Source organism: Delphinapterus leucas, chromosome 9 (assembly GCF_059928025.1).
Source record: "Delphinapterus leucas isolate spDelLeu-1000000601 "Yukka" chromosome 9, BTC_Dleu_Yukka2, whole genome shotgun sequence".
NCBI lineage: Eukaryota > Metazoa > Chordata > Mammalia > Artiodactyla > Monodontidae > Delphinapterus > Delphinapterus leucas.
This window is the reverse complement of record NC_143137.1, coordinates 78,042,012-78,060,896: the sequence shown is the minus strand read 5'-3', so window position 1 is coordinate 78,060,896 and position 18,885 is coordinate 78,042,012. Positions and strand designations below refer to the sequence as shown.

The 18,885-nt window shown below is 35.4% G+C and overlaps 1 protein-coding gene and 1 non-coding gene across 2 annotated transcripts in view; one reads left to right on the top strand and one right to left on the bottom strand.

Annotated features, from left to right (window-relative positions):
* The window catches only part of SEMA3D (semaphorin 3D), a 139,064-nt gene that overhangs the window by 81,218 nt on the left and 38,961 nt on the right, over positions 1-18,885 (bottom strand). Inside the window, exon 3 of the mRNA XM_022562636.2 lies at positions 6,531-6,593. Within this exon, the coding sequence (XP_022418344.2) occupies positions 6,531-6,593 (63 nt within the window). The remainder of the gene's footprint in view (positions 1-6,530; positions 6,594-18,885) is intronic.
* Positions 11,905-12,011, top strand: LOC115802248 (U6 spliceosomal RNA). Its single transcript, XR_004022667.1, has one exon. It is a non-coding gene; the product is annotated as a U6 spliceosomal RNA (small nuclear RNA).

The following is an 18,885-nucleotide window of genomic DNA, read 5'->3' as shown; positions in this document are numbered from 1 at the left end:
TCTGCTGTTTAAGCCGCCTAGTTTATGGCATTTTGTTATGGTAGCCCAAGCCGAGTAACACAGTAATCTTACAAGACTGTGAAATCAATATCTGTATAAAGAAATAAAACAACTGCCTTTCCAGATTATAAATTATAAAGTCAGAAAGACTAGGGACTGTGAGAGACACAGCACTGTTTAAAAAGGCAAATGAGGCCCAGAGTGAAGTTTTACACACATAGGAGATATAATTTGAGTGATGATAAAGAAAAAGCTCTGAATCACACCTAAAACATTTCCCATCCTTTTAACTTTCCTGGGAGTTACTTTATTAAAATGCAGCCAGCCCCGGAAAGTAACCTATTATGCTAGTTTTTACTTTGGTGAGATGTCACCAAGGATGTATTTCTGAAATTCCTCTCTTCTCTCAGGTTGGGCTGCCATGGAATAGAACCATGTATCCTGAGTTATCTGACACAGTTTACAAAAAAAGTCAGTTCTGCTCAAAGTTTTCTGTGGTGAAGTTGATGGAGGGCAGTTCTCTGGGAAGCCTGGAGGCAATGACAGGGCAGTGAGGGGAAGAAACCGGGGACAGAGATTCTAAAAGAGAAGGTCTCATTTTAAATTTTGCCTGGGGTGGACATTTCAGCCAAACACTGGAAGCAAAGCAAAAGCCTTTACAATGATTTCTCTTTTAATTTATAAAGGTTCCAAGATTTGCTTCAACAGCATGAGCAATAATTAACTTGATTTAATTCACTTAGTGACCGGCATGGCTATTAATGGTGGGGTAATTCTGTGAGGCATAAAGAAAGATAAATTCGAGAAGCAGCTGTTTTAACTTTCCCTGAAAGCTGGCTAATTTGTCAGCTATTGCCCACAATGGCAAGGGCTGGGGCATGACACCAAACAATTCAATTCATCCAGTAACGTACTCAACCTGGGAAAAGAACTGAATTTCTCCTTCCTTCCGCACGCTTCCCACCTCCCTAACTCTCCACTGGAAGAAAGAGAGAGAGAACTAAAAACAAGTATCAACTTTCTACTTCTCTCAAGTAAGATTATTTATTTCAATTTTTACCTCTCGTCTACATCCTTACATATATCTAAAGAGATATACAATTAAATAAATAAAACAAATATGAAACAATACTTAGAGAAAAGACAAGTAAATATTAGTTTATATATCAACACTTAGAATTTTTGTTTCCCCCTAATACCTAGAAAAATATTAGCAAAACAGAACTACTTGTAATTCTCTAATGTTACATATAGTCCAGTTAAATCCAATACAGCTTTATATGTATTTCTGATAACTGACTTATAATCACTAATTTTAATTTATTTAGGTTATATATGAATAGACACTTATGATTAAGAATGTGGTCTGGGCTTCTCTGGTGGCGCAGTAGTTGAGAGTCCGCCTGCCGATACAGGGGACACGGGTTCCAGCCCTGGTCCGGGAAGATCCCACATGCCGCGGAGCGGCTGGGCCCCTGAGCCACAACTGGTAAGCCTGTGCGTCCGGAGCCTGTGCTCCGCAACGGGGGAGGCCGCGATAGTGAGAGGCCCGCGCACCGCGATGAAGAGTGGCCTCCGCTCGCCACAACTAGAGAAAGCCCTCACGCAGAAAGACCCAACACAGCAAAAATTAATTAATTAATTAATAAACTCCTACCCCCAACATCTAAAAAAAAGAAAAGGATTGATAGATTAAAAAAAAAAAAAGAATGTGGCCTGTTTTGGTGTTTAGCATATTTTGCAGAATATTGTGATCCTCAAATGTTTTGTGATCATTCGCCACATGCCTATCATTGTGCTACATCTTACGTTTGTCTAGCAGACTTCTCATAGAGTTCAGTCTGCAAAGATATCTGTTTAGGTCTTACAATGTTGAAAATATTTTAATAAGTTGTCAATGCTTCAAAATAAGTATATGAAAATCCCAATATCCCATTTCTCTCTTAAAAATGAAATCTCACAGGGGAGGATTTCTACAGAGCAAAACCAGTTGAGGTAGAAGGGCAAAGAAAAACATTTTAAAGGAAAAATATTGAGAGATATGCCTATAAAAATCTATATATCAAGTAGGATAACTAGGAAAGAATATTTTTTATGTGAGTGGATCAGAAAGTAATAATATATGAATATAAATCCTAATTTTCAACTACATAAAATATTTAGCATTTATAGTAATTAAAGAATGTCAAGCTTGGGCTTCCCTGGTGGCGCAGTGGTTGAGAGTCTGCCTGCCGATGCAGGGGACATGGGTTCATGCCCCAGTCCCAGAAGATCCCACATGCCGCGGAGCGGCTGCGCCCGTGAGCCATGGCCGCTGGGCCTGCGCGTCCAGAGCCTGTGCTCCGCAACAGGAGAGGCCACAACAGTGAGAGGCCCGCGTACCGAAAAAAAAAAAAAAAAGAATGTCAAGCTAAAACAACAAAAATAATTTTCTTTTTGTTGGCAAAAATTAAATATATTTATTTCATTCATTAATGTATTAGTATTAAACATTAACTATATGTTGTATCCAACATTAGCAAGGGTATGGGGAAATATACCCTCTTAAGAGCATGCACTGCTGGATAAAGCATAAGAAGCATAAACTTTCTGGAGGGCCATTTTACAATGTATATAAAAGATTTTATATCCTTTGACCAGTAATTGTACTCAATAACCTAAGATGTTCACAGTATTTATATATAAGGCTTTTCATGTGCAGCATCATTCACAATAGTAAAAACTGGATATCTACCAAAACTCTAACAATAGGGGATTGATGAAATAATATATAAAGGAATGCAGTGCAGCTATTAAAAGTAGTGTTATAAAAAAGGAATTTAATGACATGGGAAAATGCTCATGGCAGTCTGCAAAGTGAAAAAAAAATGTTTTAAGGGACTATGTATACAATGATTTCATTCTGAAAAATAGTAAATAGATAAGATAGAAGAATAAACATCAAAATGTCACCAGCTATCTCTGGGTAATGTTCATGGGTGAAGAACTATTTACAGATGAATTCTATATAATTTGCAAACTTTCTACAATGAACACTTTGTTTTACTTTAGATGTTCTTAAAAAAGAAAAAAGAAAAAAGAATGTAATCAGAAAACTTTAGAGATGGAAGACCCTTTAACCCTATGTAATGTCTCCATTGACAAGGTTGTGCGCCTCTACAGTTAAGCCGACGACTCATGCTGCCCACACCCCATGCATTCTTTTGCCTGGACTGAGCAGTTTACCCCACTCTTTTATAGCAGGACCAGACATTTCTTTAGTGACTTTCTTTTGAATAATATTTGAAGCAGACACAAAATGCAACCAAATAGCTTCCTGTCACCTCTTCCCTTCCTTGGATTAAACTGGGGACTGTGCTCAAGAAAGTGGAATAGCTCTCTTTTGTTTCCTCTCCTTCCACTCCCTTCCCACGCCAATGAGCTAACTTTCATTATGGTAAATAATTCACTATTTTTCAGTTATATAGTACCTTTGTGTAAAGGGACAGTCTTTCCAAACACTTGTTAATTCAAAACACACTCTTGGGAAGTAGGTAAAAATTACTAGAGAGAAGGGAGGAGAGAGGGTAATGCCAAAGGCAATAAAAGATGTTAATAAAACCACACACTTGCCTCAGTTTTCTGTTGGCCAAAATCTATGTAATGCTGTAAAATGAGGATCTGCATTATGGTTATCGTGAAGAGAGAAATGATTTGAGGGATACAGTTTGCAGACCTTACACATAGAACTCAGACCTTGATGTGTAGATTATAGTGTATTATAAGAGCATAGATGGTGGCCAGGCAAGCCTTCTGGATTCAATTCAATATTTACTAGGTATGTAATATTGGGCAAGTCATTTAAACGTTCTGGCCTCAGTCTTCTCATCTGGAAAATGAGGAATAAAAATAAAATCTAACATACCGTATTGTAAGGATTAAACGAGATTATAGGTATAAAGCTTTGAAAGCAGTTCCTGGAACATGGTAAGTGCTATAAAAATGTTAGCTATTCTTAGTAACTCTAAAATACAGTATTATTTTAAAGGGGCAAATTGAAAAGAAGGAAACAAAGACTTGCATTACACCTACATAATTCAACAGCAAACTTTATAGACTTCAGTAAAAAGAGAGAAGCTCCCTAAATCTCTAATCCTAGGTTAACAGTGTACTTAAAGTACACAGTGTACTTTAAAGTGTACTTAAAGTCAGAGGTGACTACAAGCTCAAATACAATTGAATTGGAAGAATAGGTTCCATATACTGGGTCATATGTACTCTCTAGGATACCACCTTCAAGAAAGTTTATCACCCTTTGCTTTAGCTTGATAAGAGGGGCAACCGAGTTACTCTACAACTGGAATTAGTGAACATACTGAAATGAGAAAACTGTCACAATTAAAACTTCACTGATTAACCTTGAGTGCTTATCCTTCACCCGTTCCATGGGAAAATTGACACTACTCTGTTGGAGTAAATTTAAAACACCCCTTTCCTACTTGCCTCCTTATCCTACACTCAATACTGATGAAACACAAAAGTGTTCACACTGTTTATGACATGCTTCTACTGTTATGCAACAAAGTAAATTTGAAAAATCACCACCAAAGCATCTTTCTTTCCCATGAGTTCAAAAAAGTACTGTTGCTTTTGCAGACTGGGGCACCTGCTCACAGGGCATCTGACATTGAACAGGGTGGAGAGATTAGAGACATAAAAGGAAGAATATATTCTATATTAGTTTACACTCTTTCATTTCTAGCAAAATAAATGTAAAAACTTTTTCCTGTTGCATTTGAAGCACACACTCTCTGATATATTTCTGCTAACATAAATGTGCCCCAAAAGTCACATTTAACACTAACTGAATACAGAATGAGGCATAACCAAAAGTTTTTTTCTTTTACTTTGTTTTGATTATTTTGTTTTGCAGGACAGTCATCCTTCAGTATCCTCGGTGGATTGGTTCCAGGACCTTGACATTTATCAAAATCTGAGGATGCTCAAGTCCCTTATATAAAATGGCAAACACACAGCCTCCCATATACTTTATCTCTAGATTACTTATAATACTTAATACAATGTAAATGCTATGTAGACAATTGTAAATACAATGTAAACACTGTGTCAATAGTTGCCAGTAAGCAATAAATTCAAGTTTGCTTTTTGAACTTTCTGGAATTTTTGGAATATTTGTGATGCACGGTTGGTTGAATTTATAGACTTAGAACCTGTGGCCAACTGTACAGTGGCTACATATAAGGAATCATTTGTGTAATAACTATATCCCTCATTAGATTAAAAGATCCATGAGCGCTTTCATACACTATTAATGCACATATTTAGGCTTTTAATAAATATTTGTTGGATAAATGAATGAACAAATGAGTGAATAAAGTCTTCTAAGCTTCCCCTTAAATTCATTAGGCAACATACGTCGTGTTGCTTTACCTTTATCACAATAATAAAGTGAGAATTGTTAAATATAATTATGCTTTCATACAACACATACTATTTGCTGTTATTAAATATGAGGGCACTGCTCAGTTTAATACTCCTGGGTTATAGTGGTTAGAGGAAACATTCCAGGATACTGCAAAGGAAGCCTCATGATGTCCATGCTTTTGCCCAAAGTTAGAACTTTTTCATCTTGAGTTACATTCAGGACGTGATTTCTTTTGCCAAAGAAGAGCAATTCTCCCTATCATTACAGGGCAAGAAGTCAGGGCAGAACACAGAGCATCTGGCCTGAATCAGAACATTCAGATGAGAAGAGGCAGTTAGAGCCACAGCATTGCTGGAGATAAAAGGCAACACAATTTGGGGAAGCATGTAAAACAGCTTGGACAATGCAAAAGCAATCCAGACAAGACACCCCAAAGATGACGAGGGCAGTTATACCTGTCAAAGGGGTTTCTCTGGTCCTTAAGGGAGCTTAAACTAGAAGTTTATACTAGGACCCCACTATTTATCCTTTATAAGTTATTTCCTATAGTTACTCTTACATAAATTTTGGAGTAAATTATTTCTAGTTCTTATTCCAGAATGTTGTATTATTCATTTTCAACCAATCTTTCTTAATAGCTCTATAATGTCTACTTTTGCAAGAATTCTTGTAGATGTTGTAAGTTTAATTTCACCCCAAATTAAATAAGATGTCAAGTGTGTGTTTGTAATGCTAAAACCACTGATGATTTTGTGTACATTCACAAAATATATGCATTAGATGAAAAACACACAACCCTAGAAATACAGTATTTTCTGATGGTTTATTTTTAAATATTTTAAATGTATTTCTGAGATTTTTTTGTGAAGAAAATACAGTCAGAATTAACACTTTGGGAAGGGTAGTATTTCTAAATTTCTGAGAACAATGTCATTCCTTTTGGCAAGGTAGAAACATTTTATACCATATTAATCTTTACACAGAATATTAGTGTAGTCTTAAAAATAATATACTAATGCCATTAATTCAATAAAACCCAATATAAATATTTGTTATCATATCAGCACCAGTTTAACAAAGATGTTCTTTAAAGTCTCATACTTACATTGGCATCTTTCCCAGCTAATTTACACAATTCCACCCGTTCCTTTGCAGCAGGCCAATAAATCTGTAAAACATTTCAAGGTGTGTTAGAATCTGAATATCTAAAACACTACACAATTCTAATTAGGAAAGTGAGTGTGTGAAATTAAAGAGTGGCTATCAAGACAAAAGCATGCTGTTAGATAGGATGTAGGAATTTTGAGATTTAAATATTTTCCAAAGCCACCCTAAAAAAATTATAAGAAAACACTGGGCAGAATCATCCACTTGTTAATCTTCTAATATCTTTTAAAATGTATTTAATAATAGATAAATCATGTTGAGTAGGCCATAACTTCCTATTGTGACGTCAACGGAATTTCAGGTTAGCATTTGCTTAGGTAAGAGATTCTTTTTACCCTGTTTTTCTGTGTTTTCTCGGACTGGTAGTGCATTATGGACACATGCAATGAGGTGTGAGAAACAGCTCTTTGTCACAAGCATAAATTATCACTCCAAGTCAAAGACCAGTGTGGACTTGTTGACAATATTTAACACAGATAGAGCTGAGATGCACCTGTCATTTAGTTAAACATTAAGTAAGACAATAAGCATTATCTTATTTCAATCTCACAATGACCCTATGAGATAGCTGTACTTACTCTCCCCGTTTTCAGGTCAGAAAATTTCTTCATACAGTCATTAAACAAGTCAAGGGCCATGAAGCTGGTTCGCAACAGAGCCAAAATATGACCCAAAGTCTGCCCCTTGAACTGGGAGGGTCTCAACCACTACATAATAAATATCATTTGGGCAAATGCATTAAGGACAAAGGCAGAAGGCTCCTTGATTGGTCACTTTTAATCATGCTTTATCAGTCTTGAACTTATCACAAATAGGTTTTTTGTTTTTTAACAAATTTTAGAAATTCTTCCAGGAAGGTTTTCAGAATAAGGCCCCAAACAGTTGCATTACTCCATTAGCTTACAGAAAGAAATGCTCTTTGTTAAGCTACAGACAAGAAGAAACAAGAAAGTCAAGCTCTTAGTAGCTTATATGTTCCAAGAGTTCCTGACAAACCTTTATTATGTTTCTCACCAATGTTAGCAGAAAATATTTTAATAGGTGGGGAAAAAGGAAAATATCCTGAGGGAATACACTGAAAGAGACTTGTTAAACCTGGAATGAACAAATGATTTAGAAGTCACTAATGTTTATATGATATTATCCTCATAGTGAAATTTTAGGGTTTTATGTCTCTGAATAAAGAAGAACATAGACTAGCACTTACAGTCTCTGAACAGACAAATACGATTAAATTACTGAGATTTTTAAATGAAGTAAGGTTGTTCATTTAGAGCAATTTTAACAACTACAAATTACAATCAAAGGGTGTACATAGATAGGGTCGTTGAGCACCAACAGCAGGCTCAGGTGACCAGCTAACCTGGATGTGGTTCACAATGAAGACCTAAAGATGCTATTTATAAAGAATGCTTTAAATCACTGCAATTATACTTTCACATAATTTTGAATAGTAGCCAGCAATAAAACATGAATGGACTACAGCAATGAAGAGCAATATGAATGGACCTTAGCAATTCATTATTAGGTGAAAAAAGTATATTCCCCAAAATGACAAACAGCATGATCTCCATAGAATAATGTTTAAAACAACTAAGATAAAAGACACTTCTTAGGTATATATGTAGATACAATAAATATGTAAAAAGAAAAGCAACAGAGTGATGAATACAGGACTCAGAAAGACGGTTACCCAAGACTGATAAAAAGACTATACTGGTGGTAATAAACAGGTTATTTAACAGATTTTAGCTTTTGTTCTGGATGGTGCATTTTCAAGTGTTTACTACATAATTAAAAACAACTAAGTAATGTAAGTTAGTAAATAAATCAAAATGGGCCATGCACAGGCCAAATGATAGTCGGTCATCGACCTGGAATCATGAAGTCCTAAATAAATGAATATATGAATAGCAAAAATAAAACACCGTAGCTGTCAGGAAGTTTGACAGTTTCTTCACATTGTTTTTTATTGTTTGTTTTTGTTTTTAATCACTGGTAGCAAAAATACTGAATTGAGTGTTCTTTTTTTCCCCTTAAAAATAACATCCTGAATTTATGAAAACTTTGCTTTATATTTGAACTTATGAACTCAAGGTATCCCCTCACTTTTTTTCTTGCTGATTCTTTTTTTTATTATTTTTCATTGTGGTAAAATATCCATAACATAAAATGTACCATCTTAGCCATTACAGTATTGTTAAGTATATTCATTTTGTGCAACCAATCTCAAGAATTCTTTCATCTTGCAAAACTGCAACTCTATACTTGCTGATTCTTGAATATTACAGTGATTTTACAAAGGATAACTTTGTATCATTGGAATGAAAATAAATGGTACACAGAAAGCATGTCCATGATGTGTCAACTGGTTTAGTCACTAGTTCATTTTATTTGGTCTCAAGTCTAGATTAATATTTCTTTGAATCCTTTCAATATGTCAGATCTTGTTCTTTTCTGTTTTATACTATGGCCAGATTTAGTCACATTTCAGAAATAAATTTAGAATAAATATTTGTAGATTTGTTCAGACCTGAATATTTTACTGGTGTTAGTACTATACAAAAAAAGAAAGAAAGGGAAATACAGGACTCTTTCACATGAAGTGTGACTTAAAAAGGAAAAAGAATATCACTGGGTTCTATTCTTTTACCTTTAACCAGTGTATTGGGTGATTTGAGTTGAAGTAAATTATGAGACGAATGATGTTTCTAAAGTTAATTTTGAATGTATTTATAGGAGCTTCAAAACGGAGGGAGTTATTTAAAGATTGACAAAATGTGGAAGCAATCTTCTTTATCATTTTTGAAACCTAAATGGAAGTTCCAAGGTTAGCACAGAGTAGTTACTGTTCATTAACCATTTGTTCATTAGACACATAATTATGAAAGGGCTTCTGTATACCTGGCAAGGTGTGGCACTGAGGTGCTAAGATGTGAGTCAGGAAGACAGTTCTGTAAACAGATAGGGTACGTGCACTTCCATAGGAGATATAAACACTATAAGAAGAGAGCAAAGAGGATAGAGCCACTAGCCATTGTTTTAAATTACTTGCTTTTAATAGTTTCAACTCTAATGTAACAGTTTAGCTTAGCTTAATAGTTTCAACTCTAATTTTGTCTTAAAGACTTGATACTAAAATCGTAATTGCAGATTCTTTTTTCTCTTTGCAAAGGGATACAAATTTCTAAAAGATGTTTTAATGGTTTTGTTGTACATTTTCAGTTATTAATTTTAAGTCATACAACTGTAAATTAAATTGTGTCATCCTAGTAAATGAAGACATAAAAATAAAAGGACAAGCTTCCAACAATTGGGTTTTTGATTAGTGGGTAAATGTTATACGAAGATATTCAAGCACTGAGAATTTGTTGGACTCCAAAAACCAATTTAAATATATCTTCTAATGTCTGTTTACAAAGCAGATTTTTTTCCCCAAAATGTTATCTCACTTTTCATCATTCACCTTCAATCCCATAAAGTCTAAAACCTGTTAAAAACAAAAATTATCCTTGGATCATTATTGTTATAGCATAGGAATTCTAAGATAGTATCACAAAGACAATTTTACTTCTTAAGGAAACATTTAAGCCTTAAAAATAAAGTTATTGAGGTTATATACTGGCTTATTTTGACACAGTGCTGTCAAGAATTTAGGAATCACAAATAGAATTATCATAATAATAACACTGTAGGAGACATCTGATTGTCTTCCAGACTGTAAACATTTACTTAAAAGGAAAAAAAAATAAAAATCATTGTAGTTGTGCCAATATTTAAAAGCTATCATTTTAATTATGATTTATGGTGAGATTTTCTTTTACTTGCCCATTCTAGTCACCAGAATAAGGGTTTTTTTTTTAAATATTCCTTTTGATCCCTTTTGGTAAACAATGTGAAGAGATAAAATTTCACATAACTCAATCTAAAAATAAAGCAAAACAAAAAACAACCAAGATTTCCACACACTCTTATACTTACATAGGATTGGCAGAAATATGTTCAAGTAACATATTTGTTTTTCAATAATCTTTTGAAGTGACATATATAATGTGACATATATATCTCTGTCTTTATCTATCTGTATAAAAGCATTCCACCATTTCCGTATATTTCTAGTCAAACCGTGTGTACATGTGTAGATGGATACAGAGGGGAAAAAGAGTGAGAAACAAAGAGAGATAGACAGATACATAGAGGGAGAGAGAGATGTTAACTCTGATTGGGTATAGAGTATTTCATATATAGTATCAAGTTTCAGCATCGTTTACACAAAAGCCCAAGAGGTACCTGAGATCTTGAAATTATTTCAGTAGCCCCGGTAGTACACTTTGAGATTGCCTCACTCTCACACAGAAATCACACCCCACACTTAAAAATACAAAGTCCACAATATCTATAAAAGGCCCTCTTGATCATTAATTAGGTAATGGGAAAGTTTTGAGGTAGTGATTATTACTACTCTCTTTGCTTGCTGAATTTGTCAAAAGTAAGATGACATACACATTTTCTTGCACTTTGGTGCTTTGAACACACAGCATCATGCCATATTAAAAGTTCCATTAAGCAAGACAAGCAAAACACATACCACTATTTCTAAAAGTTGATGCAGCTGTATTACTTCTTTAGAAAGTTACCCACAGACATTTTTCTTTCACTTATCAAAGAGAGGCATACCAGAAGCAGAGGTGGTACTTGCATAATTGCCATGTTTTAATTGTCCTGAAACATTCCCACAGAATGCTGGTTCTTAACATTGTATGATGTACCAGATACAGCTTTTAAGCTATCATTTTGGTGGGAGTAGTCTTCAGGACTTTGGAGCCCAGACATCAAGGATATCAAATATGTACAAAGCTGCTCTCTCTACCCACATGTAGGACAGACATCAGAAATCAAACAGATCCTTTCTGTGGATCCTGATAAGCCCAAGAATTTCTCTCAACATAGTTATCTACTGTGTAACCACTAATTGATCCACTACAAAATAATTAGGGGCTGCAAATTGGTTTTAATTTGAGTGCTAATCTTAGAGATCAAGTTGGTAACAGAAAACTACATGCGAAAGAAGAGAAGTAAGTAAGTTTACAAAATGTCTCCACTTGAAGATGATAATTTATGGGTTAAAGTTTTAAAACAAGTATGTCTGATAAGTCAGTTTCCATATTCAGCAATTTACTGACTTAATCATGTTAGTATGTTTATGTTGTTTTCATAGTATTTCATAATTGAAATTGATCATTTCCAAAAAATTAATTTTTGCCTGTTACACTTGGAAGGATCAAATACTAACCTCTAATAATATATATGTAGTGCTCACTTTGGCAGCACCTATACTAAAATTGGAATGACATAGAGAAGATTAGCCTGGCCCCTGCACAAGGATGACATGCAAATTCATGAAGGGTTATATATTTTAAAAAAAAGAATGAGTAAAAATATGTACGTATCTGTTTCCTTCAGAGTTATAGAATGTAGATTACTAGTATGGAAAGAGATCACTCTGATGAAATAAACATTGTCTTCACTGTCACTTTACATAAGCTTATATGCTATAAAGTTAAATTTTAAGCACATTTTTCAAAAGAGATTTAATATTAATTTCCTTATGAAACGATAGCAGGAGCTGTATGCGTTTAAAAATACAACCTATGATCTAGTTATCTTATATTAATTTTATTTGCTTATCTCTATCCAAAATCCAAATGATTTGTTTTTTGAAGCATATTTACTTCACTTTGAAGACAAATAGGCAGGAGGAACTCACAGTAAAATGCTGCAATGTCTCTAACAATTACTGTTTCATTTATAAGTTATATAATTCATTAACAGTTATCATTTCATAACGTGAAATGGCAGGCACTTTATTTTTAATTATTTAATCTTAGGCAAGTTACAGAAACATTCAAATAATGATAAGGCCTTATAACAACATCCTAAGGAAATTCTAATTATATCTGCTCTTTGTTTCATCTTTGGAAAAGCAATTTAATTGACTCGAGTTAGCAAGTGCAAGGTCAGTCAAATGCCCTTTGGCCTAATTCAGAGATGCCAAGACGACTGAATGGAATACACAAGAGGAAGTTACAACTTGTTCATAAAACCTAAGTAAAGACAAAAACTCACAGCCTTAAAAATGCAAGTGGCCATCTCTGTCAACGAGCAGGATTCAAGTTTTTGACTGGTTGTAAAAAGGTTGGGAAAATGCTGCTTTAGATGCCATATGATACAAGGATTGGAACAACAAAGGGAGCAGTGACTACTCGAGTCTCAGTTCCAAGGACAGAGAGAGGTAGGAGATCTGAGCTCAAAGACCGAAGTACTGGGAAAAAAGGACAGGAGAGCCAGCGGTAAAGCGCGTAAAACTGAAGGCGGCTGGGGTAGAGACTGTTACAGAAGGGAAGTTTCAATTCTCAAGGTTTGCGTCTAATCGCCCACATAGCTTCGTTCATGAAGTCTTGGGTGAGAACTGTCTCTCCCTTTCCTGTTTCAGGACTCAGCCCAAAGCCTCTTTGACATTTAGCTTTCTTCCGTCAACCAGCTCCGAATTCCAGTACACTCGCGTCTACCACATCCATCTGACCCCTTCTTTTTGCAAGTAGATTTAGTTTGGGACCTTTTCCTGGCATAAAGAGCAATGAACTGCAGTGGAATTGGAAGACGTGGGTTCAAGTCTACTGCACCACTTGTTAGCAGCGAATGCTGCACTGCCAAATATCATCTTAGCATTATCCCCAGAATGAGTTTGTTCTACCTGGAATGGCAGGGGCTCAATAAATATACTGCATGAAAATGAGAAAAAAGCTACTGTATCATACAAATTAAAACGAAATTTAAGAAATCCAAAAATGGGTTGGTGATTCTGAACTTGTGGTGCAATTACGCTTGTGGATAAATTTCAAAATTTTGTGAGGAATACAAGTCACAGTCTCCCTTCTCTTCTTACAGGAAGTATATGACTCATTAAAGCTGAGAAATATGACTCATTAAAACTAAGTGACAAGGGACCTTATGTTTTCTTCCTACCCTCTTTAGCACCTGGCACAGCCCACATACATAAAAAGTACTCGGAAATTATTGAAAAGTGATCTGCAAAGTTTCCTTTAAAACTAGAGACAGAGACAGAGTCCTTGTCGAGTTCCGGCAGAAGTCTGAGCAGTCTGACAACATCCTGACAGTCCATTACAGTGACCAGATGGGACCTGCACATCAGCACCCGGGCGGGGGAGCCCGCCCATCCATGAACGAGGCAATTGTTTCACCTCTGTGATTACTAGACAGCATGTGCTCCGCAGGCAATAGGAGCAGATTAATCACCGTGAAACTAAGCAGGGTGCCTTATACCAAAACTTAATTTATTGGGGAGTCCACAGGGTTTCCAAGGATTTATATTTTCTTTATTGCAAGTATTAACTAAGAATAAAGAGTGGCAATTTTCTTTTGTCAACCATGACTTGATTTCAAATGAGAATTTATTTATTCTCAGTCTTTTCGCCTAAATAATAGGCTTCCAGGGTCACGCGTTAGATGAGAACGTCTTATGCAGCCATGAAGTGAGTTAATGAACTAGAGTCCGAAGGTCATTCTGATTTATAAAAGCATTTCTGCTTATACTCAATATAAAGCAAGCAAGTACAGGATCCCCGTGTATGAAAACCCTCGTTTTAGACTTCCTTAAGGAAAGGGAAATAACAAAGTCCTTTTCATGCTACACAAAAAAAGGGTGTTTAAATATGCCACTGAAAATTATTATAGTTAAAATTATAAACTCATTTCGATTAGTGATTATTCTAATAACAATGATTAAAATAGGAGACCATTTTGATGAATTTCAAGTAAACTGACTAATTTTTATAATTACGTACCTCATTTTCATGTTAAATAAGGAGAAAAATAATACAAAATTACATTACAATTGCTGGGAAGAAGGAAAAAGAAACGTTAATAGAGTCATTCCATGTTTATAAATGTGACAATCTGCTCAAAAAGAAAGTCAATCTTCTTAAGAGTGTCTGAGTTCTAGCTTTTAAGTGTTTTAAGTTTACCAATGTTTCCTTTTAAATAGTTCTGATTGGTTTTTGGTTAATAAACAAAAGAATTAAAGTTCTTAAACGTGAGGACCTAAATTTTATTAGCAAGGTGAAATGAAATTATCTCAAGTTATTCCATAAAAATATGGAGTTCTCTTTTAGGTAGGTTATACATTTACATTGCTTTGATACATTGCTTTCTCATTTTAAAACCCATGGGAAAACTTCCTTGTTTTTCTGCCAGAAACATATTTAGTGCTTTTTACCTTAAAAACAAACATCAATTACATTAAACATAAAAATTTTAAGTATTATACTGCTTTTGCCTTCAACACTGTAAATTTAGCTAATAGGTTTTTGTTGGGGCCTGGTTAATAATCTTCACCTTTGTTTAGTTAACATGACAATTCTTTGAACATTTTATGTAAAACATTTAATTTTCACACATATCAGTTTCAAGAGAAAATATTTTTAATTAAATAAAAATAAAAAAGAGAGGCTTCCCTGGTGGCGCAGTGGTTGAGAGTCCCCCTGCCGATGCAGGGGACGCGGGTTCGTGCCCCGGTCTGGAAAGATCCCACATGCCGCGGAGCGGCTGGGCCCGTGAGCCATGGCCGCTGAGCCTGCGTGTCCGAAGCCTGTGCTCCGCAACGGCAGAGGCCACAACAGTGAGAGGCCCGCGTACCGCAAAAAAATAAATAAATAAAAATAAAAAAGATAAGTATTGTCTCAAAATGAAAGTAAACTATTTGAAGACTAATTGTTAGATTATTTAAAAATGGATCACTGCATGTCCTACACTCTCATTTATTAGATTCTCGGTTATGGCTTAGCTTTGCTAGAACCCAACAGAAATAATACTATTGAAAAACATGGGAAACAAGATGTAAAACAGCAAATGTTTTGAATATGGCTATTAATATCCAAAATGCAAATAATACTAATAAGGATACTGACATTCCCCATTTGGTTACTCCTATGATTCTAGCGTGTATACATCAGGAATGATATACAATGAGCTTGCCTGTTATATTTGGAAGTAAAGCAAAATTCTTTTGAGAGCTCATTTTATGGCTTAGACAGTAGAGCAAGATGTTAAAAAAAGAAATTTTAGCTGAGAAAAAATTTAAAATGAGATGCTAGCTGAGGATGCAAAAATCTTCAAAGTAGGTGGCCAAGAATCATTTAGATGATTTCACCCATGTTCAAGCTATACAATAGTTGGACACTGGAACTTACAAAGTTTTTTCCTTTCCCTTGAGAAGGATATTTTGTCTGAGACAGTTGTGTCATGTGTCTTACAAGCCCCAGGGTGAGAAGCAGGTGCCAGGGAAGGGGCTTCGATGGGACCTCGAGAAGCACTTACTGTTGAACATGCCATTTGTGGGACATTGTGGACAAATGTCTAAAGGGTGAGAGAGACTGACAGGTTTCAGTGGACACAGAGGCCAGGCTCAGTGGCTATACTGATATCAACCTGAACTTCTAGAGTGTGCCAGGAAAATACACAAGACAGCTTCCTATGGAACAGATGGGAGACATGGTCATGCAAAAATTTGATGGCATGAGGTCACCTTAGGTCCTGTTCAAGAAGGCTGAGTGAAAAGACTTCAGAAGTTAACACCTGGTGGAACTGCAACCTGTCTCAGATAAAGAATGAGGACACACCAGTCAGAGGAGAAATGCAGTCACGCTTATCCAGAAAACTGCAAGGGAAAGAAGTCCAGAAAGAGGAAATTCCAGAAACTCACAGAGGGACCAATGAAAGAAAAGTCACCCTTCTTTAAACATCTGACAAGACCAGAAAGTTGAGAAGTGAGGTCCCTCTGACAATGGCAAAAGACATTTTCCTGAACCCCTCTCCTCTTCTCTTCTCCTGATACGACACCATAGGGTCAGACACTGACTGTAACAGCTTAGAGAAGAGAAGGAACGCAGTCAGGGTCAGGAGAGAAGAAGCCTCTGAACAACTCCCTTCTCAGGAACCTGCCCTCCCTCCCATGGCGTGCCCAAATGCAGACAGGTAGAGCGAGCGAAGGTTCAATTTTAAATGAGGTTGGACACTCTGTTACATTAGACTGGACCTTTTAATTGCTGGAAAACAACTGTCTGTACTCTCTAAGAGTGACCTTGAAAGCCATGGGGTCTGCTGGAGTCATCAAACAGGTCCAGGGAGAAGACCCAGTCCCACAGAGCAGATTGAAAGGGACTGTGGGAGGTAAAATAAAGTTGTTTATTATTATACCCCATGAGTTGACATAACGGTTGCTGCTGGATTAGTAGGTAAAATAAATAACAACTGTAGTCTCAGAATAAGTTTAATTCTCACTGGTCTACTCATCTGTCTCTATAACCCACTTGAAAAACAAGAGAAGACAGAAGAAAGAAAACCAAGAAACAAATGCTTCATTAATAGATACAAAAGCAGTACTTAGCTGTCGAAAATGAGTAACATTTTCAGATGGAAGGATACCAACAATTCATTAACTCAAGAAGCCAACTGAGTAGCATAACCAGAGAGGATTGGACATTTTTTTTTTTTACTGTCAACCATGACTCCATTAAAAAAAAGGGAGAGAAGGAGAGAGGGAGAGACTTTCAGCTTGTATATATTACTCCTAAAGTTTACATAGAGAGGGCTCTGGATTTTACATGAATTATTGCTAGGACTACTTAAGGCCAGCTGAGGTGGAGAAAGTTCACTTGTAGTCAGTGACAGATGCCATGTAGTTTAGGATAATTTGTTTAGAAACCATAGGTCCTTAAGCCATATTGTACAAGTGTCAAACACTTTCATTATTATGATGTCTACACTGAACAGGTTTCTCATGCATCACTTATAAATTAATGATAAATGGATATAAATGTCTACAGTTGACCACATTTTTCAAGGACTACTAAAATTCCTCTGATTCTAGAGATGGGGTACGTTAAGGGCAGGGAAACCTAGTTTCTTTAACGTAAACTATGAGGAATTTACACATGGAGGGGAGAAATGACTCTTCTACTCTATTTCTCCAACATGTTTTCCCCCATCCTAGTTGGACAAGGAAATAATAAACCTTGCGATCCAAACACAAACTATTTAATTAAAGTGTTAACAATAATTTACATTTACTCATCCATTTTGGACTAATTCAAATCCCATGCACAACATGTGATCTTTTTTCCCCCTCCCTGAATTCCTACTATGTGATCTGTCTCATTATTTTGGACATTTAAAATTTTTCTGACTTGTCTTATTTTAACTGTGTTATGTCTTATCTTCCTAAGTAGGGCAAGAGTAATGACAAGACCTGAGTTTTATATTCTGTTAGACGTTCTTAGCACCAAGAGTAGATACTCAAATTTTTCTATGAAAATAATAAACAAACAAAAAACCCTGACTAAAGTAGGACAAAATAAAGAAAATTATTCAAAGTTCAGTTACTAAAAAGTATTCCAAGTTTTACTTCTACAAACACATACAATAAATTTCAATCCCAGAGACTGACAAAACCAAATCAATCAAAGCAGCATTATTCTAGACATAATTCTGCTAGAAAATACTTTCAATGACACTTGTCATATTTAGTTATTTGATTTTTTAAAAATATGTTCTCTGTACATTAAATATTTAGTGGATAATGCTAAAAACTAGTACTACAGAATAATGATGTAGTCTTTAATTCTCTGAGTTAAGTTGTAATGTATTCCCTCCTGACAATGTCACCCTCAACAACAGTTAACAATACTGAAGGGAGAAAACTGACAGAGTATCAGCAAATGCGAAGAAATCTGCAGCAGATTAGATTTTACAAAGCTTAGATTAAATAATCATAGAGAAGTTTTATAGCGGCAAATGAACTCTTACATAAGCAAGAGAAGTATTTGTACATGTTAGCAGAGTTTTCAATCTTTACAATGCAGTGTGGAGAAAAATTATTTCAAGGATTTTTACTTGCAATGAATACTTTCCAAGATATCTCCTGAAAGAAAAATAAATCCTTCCAGAAAATTTCCTTGTAGAACTAGCTAATCTTTATAATTTTCTCTGGAGAGAAAATATACACTCTTCTTTCTGATTGTCTTAGAAAACTTTTATGATAGCTTCAGGAAATCTACGTTAATTAGAAAAAAAAGTCCCCTAAGCAAATTATTTTTTTTCAGAAAACTTGTTTTCTACTCCCTCTCTTTAAGGGTAGTGATCAACGTGATTGATTCCTGAACACTTCTTCCACCTAAAGCAGTTGATTCATATAAGCAAATCATAGTTTCCCCACC